This window comes from Lasiosphaeria miniovina (genome assembly GCF_030549165.1).
Source record: "Lasiosphaeria miniovina strain SMH2392-1A chromosome Unknown B0T26scaffold_1, whole genome shotgun sequence".
In the NCBI taxonomy this organism is placed as follows: domain Eukaryota; kingdom Fungi; phylum Ascomycota; class Sordariomycetes; order Sordariales; family Lasiosphaeriaceae; genus Lasiosphaeria; species Lasiosphaeria miniovina.
In genome coordinates, this window is record NW_026848220.1 from 5,203,838 (window position 1) to 5,222,746 (window position 18,909).

At 53.1% G+C, this 18,909-nt stretch overlaps 3 protein-coding genes across 3 annotated transcripts; 1 reads left to right on the forward strand and 2 right to left on the reverse strand.

Annotated features, from left to right (window-relative positions):
• Positions 1 to 1,044: 1,044 nt before the first annotated feature.
• Positions 1,045 to 2,283, reverse strand: B0T26DRAFT_632775 (glycoside hydrolase superfamily; the record flags this gene model as incomplete). Its single annotated transcript, XM_060436475.1, has 1 exon — positions 1,045 to 2,283. One exon carries the CDS (start codon positions 2,281 to 2,283, stop codon positions 1,045 to 1,047), a length of 1,239 nt encoding a protein of 412 aa, XP_060303324.1.
• Positions 2,284 to 5,517: 3,234 nt separating this feature from the next.
• On the reverse strand, positions 5,518 to 7,583 carry B0T26DRAFT_70913 (uncharacterized protein). Its single transcript, XM_060441918.1, has 4 exons — positions 7,356 to 7,583; positions 7,061 to 7,302; positions 6,228 to 6,998; positions 5,518 to 6,153 (listed from the first exon to the last, which is right to left on the reverse strand). The coding sequence occupies exons 1-4, from the start codon at positions 7,414 to 7,416 to the stop codon at positions 5,674 to 5,676; spliced, it is 1,554 nt and encodes a 517-aa protein (XP_060303325.1). The 5' UTR covers positions 7,417 to 7,583; the 3' UTR covers positions 5,518 to 5,673.
• Positions 7,584 to 12,128: 4,545 nt separating this feature from the next.
• On the forward strand, positions 12,129 to 12,943 carry B0T26DRAFT_70938 (uncharacterized protein). Its single transcript, XM_060441926.1, has one exon. It carries the CDS (start codon positions 12,339 to 12,341, stop codon positions 12,798 to 12,800), a length of 462 nt encoding a protein of 153 aa, XP_060303326.1. The 5' UTR covers positions 12,129 to 12,338; the 3' UTR covers positions 12,801 to 12,943.
• The last annotated feature ends 5,966 nt before the right edge of the window (positions 12,944 to 18,909 follow it).

The following is an 18,909-nucleotide window of genomic DNA, read 5'->3' on the forward strand; positions in this document are numbered from 1 at the left end:
CCAAGTTCTACGTTGGTTTGTGCTGTGGTGTGGTGCTGGGGCCGCATTTGATGGCGGAAGGTGGAAGCCAAGAATTGACTGATTGCTTCGGGCGAGCTTTAAGGTACCTATCCTTTAGGCTTTCCCTCTAAAGTTGCTTTCCGCTGTACGTGTTATCGATAACAAATGGCGGGGTGGTAGACCCGGCCTCAATGCTACCCCAGAAAACGGTTGCGGGAAAGCAAGCGATTCGGAATGCGGTGGGGCCGATCTACAGCAGGGTTGCTTCAGTCCTGAACAGCCGGGGACGGGAGCGCTGCATTTTACACGCGTACCGAATACAGTGCCTACCAATAGACGGAAGATATACACACTGGAACATATCGGCATCGAAATTTTTCCATGTCGGCTGCTAGAAGCATGCTCCGAATGTGAATAAACGCCTTAGGGACTATATATGCATTATTCAAGCAAAATGCCAAGAATAAAAAAAAACCCCCTTTTCATATACTATCGGCTTATCGTGGTATAAAACCCGAGTCAAACGCTGCTTCAAAACAAACAGTTAACATCTTTGAGCCCTCAAACATCCATCCCATGTCTCGTTTCGCCTCAATATCCCAATTCCTTGGTATCAAAAAAGCAGCTGCAGTGTCCCCTAGTACCTAACGATAGGAAATAAGGAAAAATGCATCGCTAAGTGTATGCGGTATAACTGCATGCGATCCTAGAGCCCAGCAAGAACAATTCTCGCATACCCAATATCCCGGAAACTCATCCCAGAAAGCAGACTCCATGCAATACAATGTAGCGCTGATGGAAAGCAACAAATCATGCCCCGCTTCTCTTGCTTTTCTTATTGCAGCTCCAGACCCAGCCCGCCTGACCCATCGGCGACAGCCGTGCTCGTTTGGCGCCAGAAGAAATCAGAAGCCATGCACTCTAATTGCTTTTGTTTCCCAAATCGTCCAGCCTCGCGGCCAGAAGGGGAGTGGGCGAGAAATTTCATTTATCGTCCCTCGATGTCCTTGATATCCCTTTCCGGGTGTACACCTCGGGGTTATCTCAACCCCCCCTCATGAGATCCGTCATGTCTTTCATGCGGTAGTCGAGTACGGGGGTGATCCAGTCGTCCTCGACAAGGCAGTATGACTCCTTCTCGTTCTCCTTGGGCTTGCGTGGGTTGAGAGCCCAGTAGGCAAAGTCGGCATCGATCGACTTGAGGTAGCGCATGAGATTGTTCCAGTAGTTCGCGTCGCCTTTTGACGGCTTGTGGGGTGCGCCGAACTCGCCGACCCATACGGGCGCCAGGTTACCCTCGATAAGGTAGGCCCAGTTCTGGCGCATCGACTTGACAAACGACGGGTAGCTGCGCTGGGCGTAGCGCCCTCCCAAGCTGCCCCAACCGCTCCAGGCATAGACATGCGCCGAGTAGACGACACGGTGGTTCACGTCGAGCTTCACCGGCCGCTGCAAGGCACCGGACAGGTCGTTGCCCGACTCGGTGCCGCCCACAATCATGAGCCAGTCCGAGTTCATCTCAAGGAGTGCGTTGCCCGCCCTCTCGGCTGCTGTAGCCCATCGGTCCCACGACATGGTCCCCCAAAGCCCGCGCACTTCGTTGCGAAGGTCGGCGCCAATTACCAGAGGATTGTCGACAAAGGGCGCCATAATCTGACGCCAGTGGTCAATCCACTCGTCCTCGGTCTGGCGGATGCGGCATATCGGGCCAAGGTGGTCGTTAGCCCAGCCGGCATCGCAGGGGTCGGCGCCGCAGCACCACGTGGCGTGTGTGATGTGGTTGTTGATGATGACGGCGAGGCCAGCATCCGTCAGCGACTTGACAACGGCCTCGAATATTTTCAGGGCCGGTAGGCCCACTAGGTCCTTGTTCGCCGCCAATAGGTGGGGGAGGATGTGTGGGTTTGAGATAACCATCTCGTCGGCGTAGGGTAGGCGAACGCTGTTAAAGCCGAGGTGGCGGATGGTGAGGGCGATGCGGTCGCGGTGCTGCACGTCGAGACCGCCGGGGATGAAGAGCTCGTCGCTCGCGCCGTACCAATTGACAGCCGACAGCTTGAAGCGGCGGCCGTTCTTGTCCACAATATCACGGCCCTTAGTCCGGAGCGGCAGTTCGTACTCTCCCGACGACAGGAAAGAGGATTCGACGGGGGGTTGTAGAGGTAGCTGGCTGAAGATGCGGGCGTCTGCGGTCGGGGTCCACGGTGCGCTCAGAGCCCTCTCCCTGTTCGAAATGTACCAGAACAGGGCCCCCACCAAGAGGGCGGCAATGAAGAGAAACATGCGAGGCGTATTTCGCTCGAGAGAGAAGCGTCCTTTTGTTTCGGGAAGATAGCGACAGCGGCGATGTCTGCGCGCTGGTATTGGTGTTAATATAGGAGTTGTTGTGGTGGGAGTCGGGCAGCTGTCCTCTTCGCAGCTGCCATCGAGTTGGTTCGACATCGGAGGGGGGGATGGTGGCTACCGCACCGCAGTCGGTGGGTAGCTCAAGATTAATAAACTTGCGCGGGTGCCTGTCGGGGGTTCCACCTCATTCTCTGTTTGAGCTTGAACTAGACTTGTAAGATGAGAGAGGCGTCAACGCCATGGTCGGTTAATCCAAAACCAGCTCCAGCGGCAGAGCAGGGAAAAGGCCGGACGAGGTTGGTGCCTGGGTGGAGAAGCTATATATTATACGCGACAAAAGCGAAAGGGATGCCGGGTTCAAAGAAGTTTGGGAAGAAGTCGCTGCGCGGCAATGGAACGTACCCGCGTGGGAACTTGTCTTGTGGGGCGGGCGGGCGCAACTCTTAGTCTTCGGTGGGTTTTGTTTGACAATGAAGCAACGTCGAAGGACCGGGCTGGTCGGAGACAGAAAGCAGCGTCTGGAAGTGTGGCTGCTGGGCTTTTGGGCTTAGGCTTGCTAGAGCGCTTTGGGTATCAAATACCGGTCCGCTCGGTAGATGAGAAACCTGAGCTTCTTTGAGCGAGGCAGGGACGAGGAAACCTAATGAAGAGGCACACAGCGTATGTACAACCATGCCCGTAGATAGCTTGCGGCGGTTGCGGTGAGAGGGGTGATGTGATGGCTAACAGTCAGCACCGGCCGCCAGTCAGGGTTGCCCGGGGAGGTTGGTTTTGCCGCAGCCTTAGTAACAGATGCCCTGCGCTGCGGGTATTGGGCCTTTGAGCCTTTTCCACGTCCAAAATGGCCTGGGCCTGGGCGGGGCGCCACGGAACTGGGTGTCACAGCCGAGCAACTCGGATTCTCAGCGGCCAGGGCGGCGCCTCATATACCCCTAGCAACGACTGCCGCCAACAGCTTGGCCTTTGTCCGAGGAAGAGGAACTTGAATTATTCAGGTCTGAGGAAAGCAAGTTCCAGAAGCGCGAGAAGACGGAGACGCGGATGCATACCGACATGCGTGCTTATGGAAGCGACGGATCTGGGGACAGCTTACATATACCTCTCTACCTTCGATGTCCGTTCCTTCCTGACCTGGTATAACTAACCTATAGTTGGTATGGACGGACCCTGCCCTGAAGAGACCCCTGTCCGGGATAACAGTGGAAGGAGCCCAGTGTTGGGCGGGAAGCATGCAGGTCAGTCAGTCACTCCACTGCAACGGGGAATGGTGGATGCCAGTCAGTGCCCAGTGCCATGGACGGCCCACAGGAGTTGCGTTGCGGCGGGCAGCGGGCAGCGGGCAGCGGGCAGCGGGGAAGAAACAGAGTCCTGGCCGTCTCCAAGGCTTGCCCACCTCTACCCAGCCCAGCCTCGACTAACAATAGACCTTCCATTAGGTAGGCATCCGTACTGCGGAAGGCGTGTGTGTACCTATGGTATAGATCTTGCCGGCCGGCGGAAGGATTCAATTCAGTGCTTTGTCAAACGCAAAGTGGCCTTCATTCGAGGCCGAGTAAAGCTTAATCATGACCCAGCTACACCCGTGCCCTCCAAGTTGGTTGTGTGTGCAAATCCTTTGGAATACCTTGGGTATTGGATGCCCCGGAGACGGCCACATTTCATCCATTTAATGGACTCGTTGGCTCGGCCCGCCTAGGAAACTGTCAGCCGCCTGTCCGTAGGTTGCACAGCAACAAAAGCGGCGGTCCTGGCGAAGGTTGGATCACGTTCTTTTTGTTTGAGGGGGGTTTCCGGGTTATTAGTGATCATGTGAGCAAGTCATCCTCCCAGCGACCGCCCCCCGGCGGGTGCCGAATTTAGATCTCAACCCGCCAACACCTCAGCACTCCGTAACCGCCGCCGGCCTCTTCGACCTCTTAGCCTTGCGAGACCAGGCTCCGAAACATCTCTCGGAAACAAATTTGTGACCTCGTTTCTCTTCTGCGTTTCAACGAAGAGAAGAAGTTGGGATTATCTATTGTAGGATTATTATGTAAGATGCGTCGTAGACGTACTGTGTACACACTTGAGTTCAAGCCTACGTGTCTGGTCCAATGTCCAAGGTCTATCTATGTATGTGGGTATGTATGTACAGGCACAGCACGAGGTCATGCATCCCGTCCCCCGGGGCCTCAGCTAACCATCCACCGCCCTTTTCCTCAACTACAGTAGAGGTATTTCTCTTCCTTATCCTTCGCTCTCGCCCTCGCCCTCGCCCTCGCTCTTAGCTTTGCTCCCGTGTGCGGCTGAGAGTCGGCATGCTATGGGCCAGCCGACACAAGAAAAAACCGTGCCCGATCTTTTCCGAACGCAACCGGTAAACCCGACAGAGAGACAGGGTGACACGGAAAAAAGAGGTGGGTTGCTGCTTAGTCGTAATCCGTCATCGAGCATTTACCGTCCCCGAGGGACTCTGCGACTCTAGGACTCCCCGTAGAACCGGGGTTTTCGGGGAAGCATCCTCCTGCATTATAATCCCCGCCGGCAATAAATTTCTTTGACGTAGGTGGTTGGGCCAAGCGAATCGGTCAGAAACATCGACCATCGGCGCGCCCCGGACAAGGCCATATCAGGTGGCCGGCCTGGTGGTCCCCCGCCCTCCCCCACACTCCCGAGCCTTCCGCGCATGTCCCGAGCATTCCGACCCGGTAGTTGTTGCCAGCTAAAATATCGAGATCCCGCGCGCGGGAGAAGAGCCAAGGAGGTCCCGTTTCCACCGCGCGCTTACTTATCATATAGCCCGTCGCTTGTGCTGTTTGCGCAAAACAAGACTCTGCATGCGAGATTTCTTCCAACATGATATTCCGTAGAAGACCGTGCGTCGTCGCACACGTATTGCCTCCAACAAATAAATTCGCCGCGAAGCTTGTCTTCTCCATGCATGTTGATCGCGTGCCAAATTCAGCTTCGACCGAGACGCATTAGAACGGAGCCACATACTATATAGCTGCAGGAAAGAAGACGGGTTGACCACATGGGTTAGACGCTTAACGAGAAAGTCCTCGTGGTTTGGCCCTAGCCGTAGTCGGCTGCCGACCACTAGGGCGTGTTTGATCCCGATCCGATCTCGAAACGGAGAAAGAGAGAGATTGACGAAAGCACGTGAGTGCATAATATAAATCTTTTTGGTAGTGACCGAAACTGCCTTTCGGAGCGATCTGACGAGAAGAATCCAAGCGGTCGTGTCGCAATTCGGCTCTCATCTCGGGTCTTCCCCTTTTCTTTTTATCTCTCTATTTTCTGCCGTGGGTATTCGCCTCTTCCGCCTCCATTAATGTATTTCATCCTTCATATCCTATTCATACCCAGCGGGTTGACGTAATCATCATTTGGTGACTGTCCTTGTTGCTGCTGCCTCGGCGCGTATGTCTCCCGCGCATCCCATGTCACCGTCTGTGTCGGTGGTCGGGGGCTAGAGAACGACCTTGTTGGCGCGTGATATCTCGCCGTGTTCCCGAAATAGTCAGGCGTTCGCCGCCCGTCGTCGTCGGTCATGGATTCCTGGTTGCCCAGCGGGATCCCAAAGGGCGACCTCATGTGCGCCGGCGAGATGGGTGTCACTACGGAGGGTGTTACTGCTTCGTCCATCGTTTTCCCGGTATCCCGGGACAGCATCTCGTACGAACGTGTGTCTTTCTTGAGATCGTCCAGCCGCGCGTCGACCGAGACGAATTCTCTCCTGGCCCGGCTCGCAGGGCTCAACAAATCGCGCCAGCCCGTAATCATAGTCCAGCGTCCGAGCAATAGGACAAGCCAGATGCCGTTCATCTATACGAAAGGGGTTGTTAGAATAATTGGCCCTCTATCAGGATGCAAAGACCGCCGTAAGACAATAGACTTACCGCTAGGAGCAGCAAGACTGCGCCGACTGTTGCGATGTTGACGACAAGCGAGCCGGCCTTGTCTAGACAAGCATTTTTGTTTCCGCCGCTAAAGGCAATGCAGACGATCCAATCTTGCGCTTTGTTTTGGTCCGTCTTGACTGACTGAACAGTGTTGTCCTGGAAGACAAACACCACGGAGAAGAAAATAACGTCGGAAACAATGATGAGGACGATGGCGATACCTCTCCACTGCAGCGAAATGACGCGCCGCACTCGTCGGTAAGCCTGCTTCGGGGTCATGGTTCGGATGCTGTTCGTGTAAGAAGGGAGGTTGGAGCCCTCGGTAGACGCGCTGTTGTCGGCGAGCGAGGCGAGATAGACCTTGATGCAGTAGCCGAATGTTGCAAACTGGATGATGATAGTTAACCCCGCAAAAATCAGCAACGGGATCCAGAGGTCTGCAAGGCTGTTCTTGTGGTTAATGTGGCAGGTTGCTCCAAATCGGAACGAGACGCCGCTGAAGGTGAGGGCAAGAATGACACCGAGGACCGGGATGCCCCAGCCTAGGGCTTGAGAAAACCACATGAAGTTGCGGCCGACCACCACCTGCCAGCAAATCTGCAGGTGGAGCGACATGGCTCGCAAGAACACCCACATAACCCCTGACCAGCCTCCAAGTATCAGGAGTGCGCCTGATGTACCGCATACTGAGCTTGTCTTCTGGTAGTTGGGCGTGATGCGGTCGAAACACTGGTCCGGTTTTGCTGCCAGAGGAACAACAAAGCCCAGCTGTAAGACAGAGTTAGCAGGGCCCCTCCCTCATACCGGGGGAATCACAACTTCGAACGTACGTTCATCAACAAGACAGCTGTAGTTAGGCATATGCTGAGGTAATGCCTATACGTCTTGTCGACTGGCAAAACTGCCCAAGAGACTAAGAGGAAGGCGCAACAGATTGTGCCCACGACTGCCACCCATTCTGCTGCCACGCCCAAGGTGACGAACCTGTCTGGGTACGCCCAGTCGGTCATTGGGCACGGCAGACAGCAGCTCAACCCATTGCCCAGTTCTTGACACAGTCTTCCATCCACGACTAGACTGTTGGTTAGCAACACGTTGCAGAGAGTTGGAGCTCGAGCGGCTTACAGCCTCCGTTGGTGAAGAGAGTTTCCTCGAGGAAGGGCGTAGGACACCGACTGCTCGACATTTTGAATATTGTTCGATCGTCCCCCGTCGCTTGAGTTCCAGATATATATCTCCCCACGGCCTCCCGTCTTGGGGCGCGCGACTTGCGTTCAACCGGCCGCCTGGCGGTTACGAATACCGAAAGGAACCGTCCCCAGAATCGATCCGGGTTAACAGTGGGTAGAGTTAGATCCCGAGTTCCCAGCGTCCTTCCAAAGTTCAACCAAGAACTCCCAAGTCTCGAACTAGTCGGGGTGTCGTGGATACGGATACCGCCGTTGTGAGGGCGTACGTGTGACGCTCTCGGGGCTCAAGTGCCCATTGACCTTCTCAGGGGTCCAGGCCTCGTATGCCTGTTAGTTGAAGGATACGGCTCCGAGTGATGGTGATAAAGAGATATGCGCCGATGTGACAAAACGTGTAGGCAGTAAGCAGACTATTAGAATTCGAATATGGCCAGAGGATGAAGGATTATTGGCTGTATAAAATGGCCGAGCAAGTCTCAAACAAGGAGCGAATTCGAGTTGCACGTCACCAGTGGGCGTAAGAACGGAGTCAGACAGAAGACCAGAAAGAGTTCCCACCAGAGGCAAAGACAGGTTGGTAGAGGGAGGGTGGCACATATGTACAGTATTGTGTTGTATGTACAGTCGATAGGTCGAGATCTCCGCGCCCTTTTCGCGGGGGGGCCGTCTGGCTACTGAACTGTTTGTGCTTGTCTTGTTCGGTATAGCCAAGCTAGGTACATCCAAGCCACGCCTGGAAGGGCAAGAGACCAGACCTCGCAGGTCCTACAGGCACGCGAACGCACTACCCAATTCTCCTTGGTGGACCGAGGCCGAGGGACAAGGGCCAGCAACCCCAACTAGCGTAGCTGAGCCGGGCATGATGATGCGGGGCGTTGTTGCATCGGCGTGCCGGAGTGGGAGGCTTCTGGTCTGCCGTGCTATCCAAATGGTCATCTCGCCCGAGGTTGGATCCAGGAAAGAGGGCTCTCATTGGGACGTGCCGTTTTCCTGTTGACGGGACCAGGATGGTGGGGTCCATTCACGATGGGAGGGATGGTCCTTCAAGGGGGCGAGGGTGTGCAGGGGTGTCGAAAGCCACAGCCATGTTCCTGGTCCGAGCTGCCTGGCTGGTCCAAGACTCGTCCAGGGGTGCCACCTGTGCCCGCGGCCGCTCGATATTTCGCACTGTCCGACCACGCTGTTGAACTCTGGGCGCATTGCTGTCCGAATTTGCGGTGTCTGCGCCAATACAACGACTGTAGTGCAGTGAAGGTCGGTCTGTCTGAATACCTACCCAAGACTCCGCTCTTGAGGTCCACCACCTTGGCTTGGCCAGCTTGAACTGCCAGTGTATGTATGTATGTAAAAGGTTCAGTTAGTTAGGCGGGCCATCGTGATTCCCATCGCTCAGCGGGCTTTCGTTTGTCGTTTCTTTTTCGAGACGGAACAGCGCCGCAGCGTATGAAATGGGATGGGATGGATGGGACGGGGGCTGAAAGTCGAAGGCCGAGAGCCTTCGGCCTCCCGAATCCTAACTAAGAACTCCGCAGCTGCAAGTCGGCGGTGTGGTGTCTCCTCTCTCTTCTCACGTCTTGACTCAGATCACGGCGTGCAAAAGCCTAGATGACGAGAATGTCTCGGTCGGCCGGAAGCGCAGTGCAACCCCTCCGCCTGCTTCCTCGTGGTGCTATACCCCTCCATCGCACGCGGTCCCTCACGAGTATTTTGTATAACAATAAGCCGGAGAGACAGGCCATCCGCTTGCCGCAGGCTTGTTAGTGGAGTTGTTGGTTAGAGATTGGTCTGCGAGGACGACTTTGGTGGAGTGTCTATCGGAGCGTCCACAGGCGCGGAGTAGAGGCTCGGCACAAGAATACAGCCAGTCTGGCTGACATTCAGGTCTGTTATTAGAATCTCTGTTCACCTGCCTGCAAAGATCCAGCATCAAGGTGGCGGCGAGCACCCCCCACGCGGCGATCTGGTGTCCGATAGCTGCCAATTGTCTCGGACCAGGCCGAGTCAAACAATGCAAGGCAGCGAGCATGGCTGCACACCCAGCGGCCCTCCACCTCCATCCCAAGGCCGAGCGATAGGATCTGGGATGGCTGGTTGTGGCACAAGCCCATCGCCTGTGCCGAAAATCTCAAGATTGTCGAGGCCGCGGAGCTTGACGCCCCCCGCAACTTCGCCGCTCGTTGGTGCCCTTTTCTTTCGAGTCGCTCTTGTTAATGCTTCCAAAGAAGTGATCGAGCCGAGGGAGGAGCCTGTGGCTGGGCGATCGGCCGGCATTGGGGTCCCTGGTGCAATGGCGTCACGAAGGGCTTGATCGATATCGTGCCAAACGGCGAAAAAAAAAGCAAACCACAAGTGCGCCTGCCTTGCAGGCACCTTAGTCCCTTACGAATTTAGTAGTACTTACCCGAACGACGAGGGCTGCCACGAGTTCTAGCTATCTCGACATTCGTCGTGCCTTCCTAATTTAGAAACCAAGAATGTTGTCCCACGCAACTTCTACTAGTGCAGCAACAACCAAGAGAAACTAAATATACACTGCCTGCCTGCTTAAGAAGCTGAAACTGAAGCTGGCCTCTTGTCGGTGAGGGCATCCGTATAGCGCATGTCTTCTTTTTGTCTTCTAAACCGCCTCTGCAGCCCTACTTGACCTCGCGGTGACTGTCTCAGGTAGGTAGTCAGATCCTGTAAGTGTGTTGCGTGATCTCGAGTGGTTGGGTCGTGGCCTCTCCCGCCAAAGTTCGGGTCGAACAGAAGGGTCTGGAGGGCGGGGTGACAGTGAGCATTCACGCAGAGCCGGACGATTGGTGGAGGTGGGCGGAATTCCGAGCGAGCATGAAGAGATCGAATGCAGCATCAATTCCAGCCAACGGGCTTGGATGCCAAATAACACTTAGTCCTCTATGTGGACTCGAGATTCCAGTGCAATCTCCCTATGCGACCACTTAATTACACACTGGTTAGTCGCCCCTGAAATCCCAATTACGAGACTACGAGACCGTAAAGCGGGTCTCTCTAAATAAATTAGGAGTGGAGTACCTAAGGCACTGTAGACATCTGTCATGCCGTCAAAGTCGTTTACGAACGGTTGGGTGAGGTGGGTATTAGACTGCCGCATCTCGAAATAGCTTCCATTGGCGTCTTGACGCGCTTTATTCACGACGCGGCTCTTATTTAAAAAAAAAACTTCCCGTCTCTTCCCGCCCCCTTGTATTTCTTTTTTTGGGAGTTCCCCGGGATGGCGTCCATAGTAAATGTCATCAGAGCGTATACCTCACAGGTCTAAAGGGGGGAAAAGCTGGGGAAGAGTAGTTTAAAGGAGCAGCAACTTCATTTTCCTCATCTGGAGCTCTGTCCTGCACACTGTGTGGCCAAATTTCCAACCGCCCTTTGCGCGGATCTGCCATCTCGCGGTGGGAGAAGCCTGGTTCGGCATTTTGACTGGCCGAAGATGTGTCGATCTTTCCCACCAGTTGGGATCCCGTCCTGGCCCGCCCGCCCAAAGCAAAGGCCCAGGAATCCTGGGGCTTGACGTTCCACACGCAGCCATCGAAATACCACGTGCCGTTTTTTTTCTGACAGAATGGAAAGGCTTGCCAATAACCATCGCCTAGTGGAAGCGGTTCGTGAAAATGTCTCAGCTTGCCTCGTGGGAAAAGAGAGACTGCGCTACTCCATGATGGCTCTGAGACCCAATTCTACAACGGCACTAGCTAGATCATCCCCCCATTATCCATCCTCTCACCCCCCCACCCCCCCAATGACGGGAGAAGACGATGTTTGGGTGTGGACGACTCCAGGTTTCCAGGTATCTACTAACGCATCCTGCCAACGATCTATACCAGATGAAGCTCAATTGGCCAGAGTAGGGGAGGCTACCAGCTGCATCTTGAAGAATGCGGGGTTAAGCTCCTGACAGCATCAATAGCTTTTGAACTACTCCGCAATTTCACGTGAATTCAACTTTGTGGTTTCTCTGCCATGTGAAGCCCAGAAGGAGCGGGGATCACCAAAAATGTGGCTTGAGGGCAGTGGTTGTGGCTTCTACAGAGTTAACCGAATTGGGTGCGCCTTTATCACACACAGTGAGTGCACCTGCCTTGCCCCTTGTTAGCGCCCCATTTCACGGTGCAGCCATTTCGCCACTAGGGGGGGAACCACGATTTGCGATGGCTTCGCTAGAGTTGGACAGGCCTGGAACGCTTGGCGCTTTCTACTCCGTACAGTACAGGATGTCCACCTCTTCCCTCGACATGGACGCTTGGGAGTTGTCATCGGTCTAACCCGGAGTCCAATGAAACAGACTGATAAGCCCATAATGTTCGGTTTTATTTTATTTTATTCCGTTTCTAATATTACGTACCTAAGTTTTGCTTTTCTTACTCTTCCAATAAGTTTGCTTGATGAGACTTGCCACTTTGCCTTGGGATGTATCAAGACTGTTTTGGCGAGAATCTGGCTTCTCTCATCCGGTCTCAGACTGCTACGGCCAGCCCTCTGGTAATCGGTCCGTGTAAAGCTGTTGGACGTTGGGGCGCCGATCCCGAACCATACAAAGTACGACCTCGTCTACGAAGCTACCTTAATTAACTTTTATGCTCAGCTTCGGTGTACTGCACATACAGCATGTAGGTGCCGATATATTACTCCCGTCCTCAGACAACCCAGCTAGTTAGTTAGTGGCTCGGCGTCGCACCACCTACTGACCCGGCGCTTGCTAGAAGTCCTGCCGTGCGGTTTTGCGTTTACCAAATTCGGTCTTGACGCATTCGCGAATGTCGTCCCAAGTGATGGTGCGGCATGCAGGAGAGTCCCGGGTTTTCTTTAGACCTAGCACAATGAAACGCATAACAACAAGTAGCAGATAGTGTCCCAGAAAACATGGCCAGCGACAGGACAACCAACTGCCGGGTCAAAGGCAAGAATGAGGCCATGTCTGCAGAACATCTTCGTACAACGCTTGTTGGTAGTTTATATCTTGCTTGCGTGTCCAACGCCGCTCGACGGACGGGAGGAGGGGGATACCCATACCATACCCACTGGGACGGGGCGATTGGTAAACAGGGCCTCCTTGTCTCTCCCCCGCGGAGGGTCAGAGCGACAGTTGAGAGACCATCCATTTGGTCCCGGCGCGGGTTGCCGAGCGGTGTTGTGGGGAGCTATTCCTAGCGTTCCTTTTTTTCTCTTTTCAGTCCCAGACTCTCTCTTGTCTGGTTTGGTTGATCTTGGTCCCGCGCGCTGGTGCATCGCCTGTCACGCGAATGCAACCTCGGTCAAAGGGTTAAAGAGAAGTCAGTTCACATTCAACAGGGAACAGAATTGGAGTCCATCCACAGTTCCAAGCCGGCTGAAGAAGAGAACCAATCTTTTGCTTTCTTGGAGATGACCTTGCGAGGAGTAGCGGGAGGAGACCAGCAGCAGTCATCAGCAACAGCACGTCAGTCAGCCAGAAGGAAAGCAGGGGGGCTGCCTGCCTACCGTTGGGAGAGAGATGCAGGTGTGCAGCTCGAACGCTAGTCTCCGTCTCCTCCACACGTAAAATAAAAATGACCCTTGTTTCTGGAAGTCCCATCGAAGAAACCTCCTGAGTACGCTTGAGACCGAGACGTGCTTGCGCTGCGCGGCTCGGGATCAATTCGGCGTGCCTTGCCTCGTTGAGCGCAATGCAGCGGAATCTGGGGTCCTGGTTGGTCTGATTTTCTTCTCTTCTCTTACACCTCCCTATTCCGGAAGCGAATGCGCAACGCCCTCATTAGATAACCAAACTGATCGTTTCCTTTTTTTTCCCCTATTTTTATGTGTATTTCTTTTTTTTTCCGCGGACGCGGGATGCTATTGCTTCATGACATGATGATGAAACGCCTTTTACGCGGTCCGCAATACACGGCAGAGAGCATAGTCAGTCAGCTCTTGTCATACGCAACTAGGGAGGAAAATAGAGGTCTGATGGGAGACGACAAAGAGAGAGGCACAGTTGTCTAGCACTGTGCTCGCGCCACCCCCGTCTTCCATCTACAGTGTTCTTGGCGGCATATTACGATCTTGGCCAGAGCTTCAAAGTCGACGCCCTTGAGAAGGGTTCGCGATGGGTTCTCTCTCGTATTATATGAATAGTAGTCATCGAACGACAGGGCTCCAGTACACCGCCTAAAAGACCGACGAAGAAAAGATAATAATAAAAGTAAAAGGAATAAAAGAAAGCTTCCAGAACAAGCAAAACCGTGACGATAGGACGGTCCCGTCAGGACGGAAGGAATCCTGCCTGCATCTTCCTTCGTCTGCACTGACGAAAAGCTCTGTGCCACCCTTCGCCTCTCTTCGCCTTATGAGCAGTGGTATTATAGTATGTATGGCGTAAGGCAGCAGGATACGACTTAGCCACGCTGATGCAAGAAAGAAAAAGGCGTGTGCGTACTGTTGGTTCCTTCCCTGTTTCTTCTTCTTCTCTTCCATGAGCGATCTCACATCCCAGAAAAACGAGAAAAGAAGACACCGATCCCTGAAGACTGACACCTGTCGCAATGGCACAGACGTCGTCTCCCGCGGCACTGCAGCAGCCTATGGATACGCTGCGGTGCACTGCACGGTACCTATGTTTTTTTCTTGCCGTGATTTGTTTTCGGCAATACCGTCATTGTTCATTTAATTCTCATTCTCTCATCTATCTTACATACACCAAGACTGGCGTGCATTAGGCAGGCAGTCAGTCTGTGCCAAATATCTCCTTTCGGGCATCTTTTCCAGTTGCAGAGTTTCCGCCTTTCAGCTCGAGCCAAATCTCAAATTCTCAATGCCCTGCAAGTTTAGCTCCAACGGGTTACGACGTATGTATCCGTATAACGGCAAACAGGTTGGTGAATGACGGGGCTTGCCGTTGCCTCTCCAGGGGAAGGAGCGGCGAACTGCTTAACGATTCGCCAGTTACTGGGCATCCGCACGGGGTACCGAATGCTAGTATTCCTTACCTTGTGTTCCCCTCTCTAGTATTAGAAAAAAGAAAAGTTTTTTTTAAGAAAAAAAAAAAAAGAGAAAAAAAAGTTGTCATCAAAAGCAAGTAAAAGCCAAGGCCGCCACTCCGTTGGATGTTGCGCCGGGCAGCTAACGGGATTCGGGTCGATCTCCGTGAATACCTAGGAGGCGCAGGAGGTCCGTCCGTCTCCCGTTCTGCAGGGCCCGAAGGATCGAGTGCCAGGAACTGCAAGAGGGGGGCGCGGGCGGGGCTAGGAACTGCAGAGCTCGGACACATGAAACATCCTCGATGACAACGGTACTTTTGCCAACCCTTTTTTTTTCTTCTCTTGTTGGTAACGCAATCCTATCGGGATCCTTTCCTTTGCGGGTTGCTACGTATAAGACGCTTTAATAAATTATGTGAGTGCGGCTGTCTGGGCTGTTATTGTCGCCTCAAATCACGTCATGGCCACCATCATCAGTCTCAGGGGGTTATTTGTTAATTATTGTGCTGACGTCGGAGTTACACAAAAAAACGCACTTCAATGAGCTTCAATGTCCCGGCTTGGACACTTGCCATCCGTCCCATGTCACCATGACATGTGCCTTGTCCGCACGGACTGACATGGGCGCAAAGCCGTCGAATGATTGCAATCATCACCAACCGCGCCTTGCAGGGTAATCAACAGTCTCGTTTTCGCTTTACTACGTAAGCAGAAGCACACATCTGTGTTGTACTGTAGCGTGGGGTTTCTGGTACGTAGCAATTGCAGATACGCAAATACGTCTCGTCTCGAGCTCGCCACCAGGCTCTCGCATGATATCGAAGCGAATGTGTTTCTCTGCATCATGACGCCGAGCCGATAGATATCGGCAGACACATGTGCTATTAGGCCTGGAGGCTGTGCCTCTGGGTATCGGCTATCGATGCGTGCGGGTTGGTTGTATGAGTACCTCCGTAGAGGAGAATATTCCATTGGTTCCCGGCGAGGTTGTGCGGCATCTGGGGAAGGGATAAGAACCCGTGCCGGCCGTTAGTTCACTCCTTCTGCCTACAACCCACTAATACGGGCTATATTGCGATTGCGCTCCGTAACAAGTACCGTAGATGCGTCTTTCCATTCTCCAGGTTTTTGCGGGGGAACTAGCTGTGTCGGTGTGTGTGTGCGGCGTGTGCATTGTTTGCAGTCTTATCTTGAATGCGGCTAAAATGATAATTTGCGGAAATGCAACTTGGGAACCAAAACTTTCTTCTCACTGCTTCTGACCTCGTCGTGCTTGTCATGCAGCGTACAGAGTAACATCCGCAACTCGGTACATACGACCGGGTACTGTGCGCGTCCCTTTTTGCCTACGAATGTACGCATTGACGCGCTTGGTGGGTGGGAGGCAAGCTTACGCAGTAGTATGCACGAAGAGGTCAAAACTCCGCTTGATACGGAATAATAAGAGGTGTCTGCCACACGTGGCAACTGTCGATGCGTGCTAGTGTAGGACGCGTTTTCCATACTAGTATGTATATCGGGACCGAAAGTGGATTACCAGCGCGCTTCCCTGCCCTGATAGAGGTGAGGTGCCTGCAAATGTCCGCCTTCTGTCAGTCCGAAATTCTTGTTCCGGACTAGAGATTCCACTTCGAGAGCATGATGCAGGGTAACCTCGACGCAACGTGGGTGAGCGGAGCCGTCTGCACCCTTCCAGGAGTGCAGGTGTCGAGCTCCGTCAGAACCAGAGTTCGAGATGGTAGCGCGGTTTTACGTTGCGTGCTGGTCCACAAAATGTCCGCTACGGGGTCTCCCAGGGATCGGCCGGCGACGCTGTTAGGAATAGGGGCTCCTCATCGGGGAGCCCACCGGGCGGACAACGGCGGACAACGGCGCCCATCGCGAGCCAAGCTTGCCTAAGGTAGTGCAGTGCCAATGTGTCCAACGCTTTGTCTTCAAGCTGTTAGCTTGGGTTGACGAACCGGCTTGGAGGCGAGAATCAGAACGAAAACAAAAACCTCGCGGAAGGCAAGAAGAGCCGAGATAAAACGATGGTTAGATCTCGGCTACCCTATCCCAGAATGGTCAAACAGCCGTGCTACTAGTACTAGTCGAGGTACCTCGTAGATGACAAGACCAAACGCTCCTTCTTCATGCCTTAGGCCGATTCTTCTTGATTGCCCAAGGCAGGAACGATGCGCGACAGCCCAGTCACCCGAGTCACAAGAGCTTGAAACTTTGATATTGGGCCAATGTGGGTTGAGATGGCAAGTACGCATCAACACCTTGCTTATCCTTTGATACGAAATGCCGAGATGTACATGTCTGGTAACCAGGCAGTCCGCCCGGGTAGACCTTCGCTGTAGATGTGCATGTTGATGTTGGCGGGAAATAGAAGAAAAGCCGAAGCGCCCAGATTCTTCTGCATACATTTCGTTTCAAGTCTGCAAATCCAGCATGGTTGACGTAGTCTTTTCGGCCCGTTTGGGTCTATGGGCCTTCTTTTGGGCACGCCTGTTGTGTTGAGAATGCCGTACTACCTTGCAGTCGGACAGACACGACCTTGCCTCTTCATTTGGTGGCTGATGCACGCCTCGTTTGCGTCTGGTTCGCCATCGCTTCTCTTATCATGCCATAGACACCTTAGCTAGCTAGTGCGTTGCAGCTGTTATATCTCTTCTGTGCTGTCGTCAGTCGGGCCGGCTGCTCATACTGCCTCGCCGGCCGGGCACTATCTTCTGAAATGGCTGGAAGCGGAGACAGGATGAGCTTAATGTCTTGGGCGAGTATCGGCTGCTGGGCTGGAAAGAAACTTTTCCTCCGAAATAGCGCTGCCGACGTTGCGTCCGCTTCTTTCATCTGCCTTCCAACGTGAACTCAGGGTGAGCTACCTAGCTCTGTCGATATCTCTGTTGGTTTCAGCAGGCGGAAAGAGAAAACGATGCCGTACAACCAAGCCGGGATATCCTGGTCTTCCTACGTTACTTCCTGGTAGAGCGTTTTGGTCGGGTTTACTCTGGTGGTTGGGTAAAGCATGGTGAAATCCCCCCTTTCTTCCGATTGCCAAGAGCACCGAGATAGAATGAGGATCTGAGGCATTGAGCAGAGTGTGCCATCGCGTGCCTCGCCGTAGGCAAGCCTCGCCTCCTGTCTAAGGTATCATATAAATCAGAACAGAAATAACGCGCTCAGATACAAAAGAAGTATGCAATCAGCGGCAATGTCCTATCAACTCAGGTAAACAGTCGTTATCGTGAGCTGTTGTTGTTTCTCTATATACATAGTACCACAGGTTGGCTGTCCCCGATTACACAGAAAAGAAGACACTGCCCCAATACCAAAGGCGTATCTGTATGTGTCTACGTTATTCGAGGCCGGATTTCTGATATAGTAACAGACACGAGAATTTATGGGTATAGTGCTACTCGTTCAAACAAATCCCCATCCTAATGTATTGTTCAAGCACGATCAAGGAAGCCTTCCAACCACCATTAGACTACTATTGGTGAATAGTCACAAATATCCTACACATTCACAAGCCCGGATTTGGTCGCATTTCATGAGTTTTCCTCCCAAGTCTCATCGTGTTGTTCGTTCAGGCTGTGCCACTGGTGACTACATTCATCGTGAAGCTTGTTGGCATATGCGTTGCAAGTTGGTTGCTGCCTACTCGTTTGTGGGAGGTCTAGGTGCGGCAAAACCCAATCAAGACATATTCCCGGGCACAGACCTGCGTAGAGGTTAAACCCGAATAGAAAGAAGTACCCTAGCTAGAGGAATGGAGAGAAAAGACAAATACCCGAACTGTGACTTTGCTCTGGCAGATGCTCGGCCATATCCCGAGAAGTGGTTATAATGGCTTGCGGCAAGGAATGCCTCTCATGTGTAGAGTGTGCCTCCTAGCACGGCAAGCTCACCTACTATCTGTTCCTAATACCTCCTAGAAATATTATTGGTTGACTTTATACCCCCGACGAACGTACTTCAACAGCACTGACACCATAACACCCGTCTACAGTTAACGATAATTGAGAAGCTAAGTAGCCGGCCCATGATAAGAGCATAAACCCCAAAAGTTTTCTATGCAAGCACAGGAATACTGATTGGTTGTGACAACATTTAGGTAGCAAGAATAAAAAGGGCAGCACAAGACACAACTTGGGAAGCTGCAACTGGCATCCTGTATGACTGCTATTCCTGTGCCGTTTATCCCCGACCATTACAGTCTGAAGAGAAACTCTCTGCAAGGACTCGTTGTCTAATGCAGAGGGCCCGTACCAGCTCAAAAGGGAAAAAGATAGGAGGTATAGACCCGAATAGACCCAGGTAGACGAGAAGCAACCTTTTCAACTCATATTCGAAATATCGGGGGTCCCGTTGCTCAAACATAGAGTGAAAGACTCAAGTCTCGAAAAATCGACAACCACAACAAGGACCGTGGGGCCAAGCAGTGGCTACAGCGATTGCTCTGTGTAAAGAAGAACAGTCTATTCACTCCTGGACTGAAGAGTTAAGGGCACCGGGTTTGTGAACTATCATCAATACCTAGATATAAAGGAA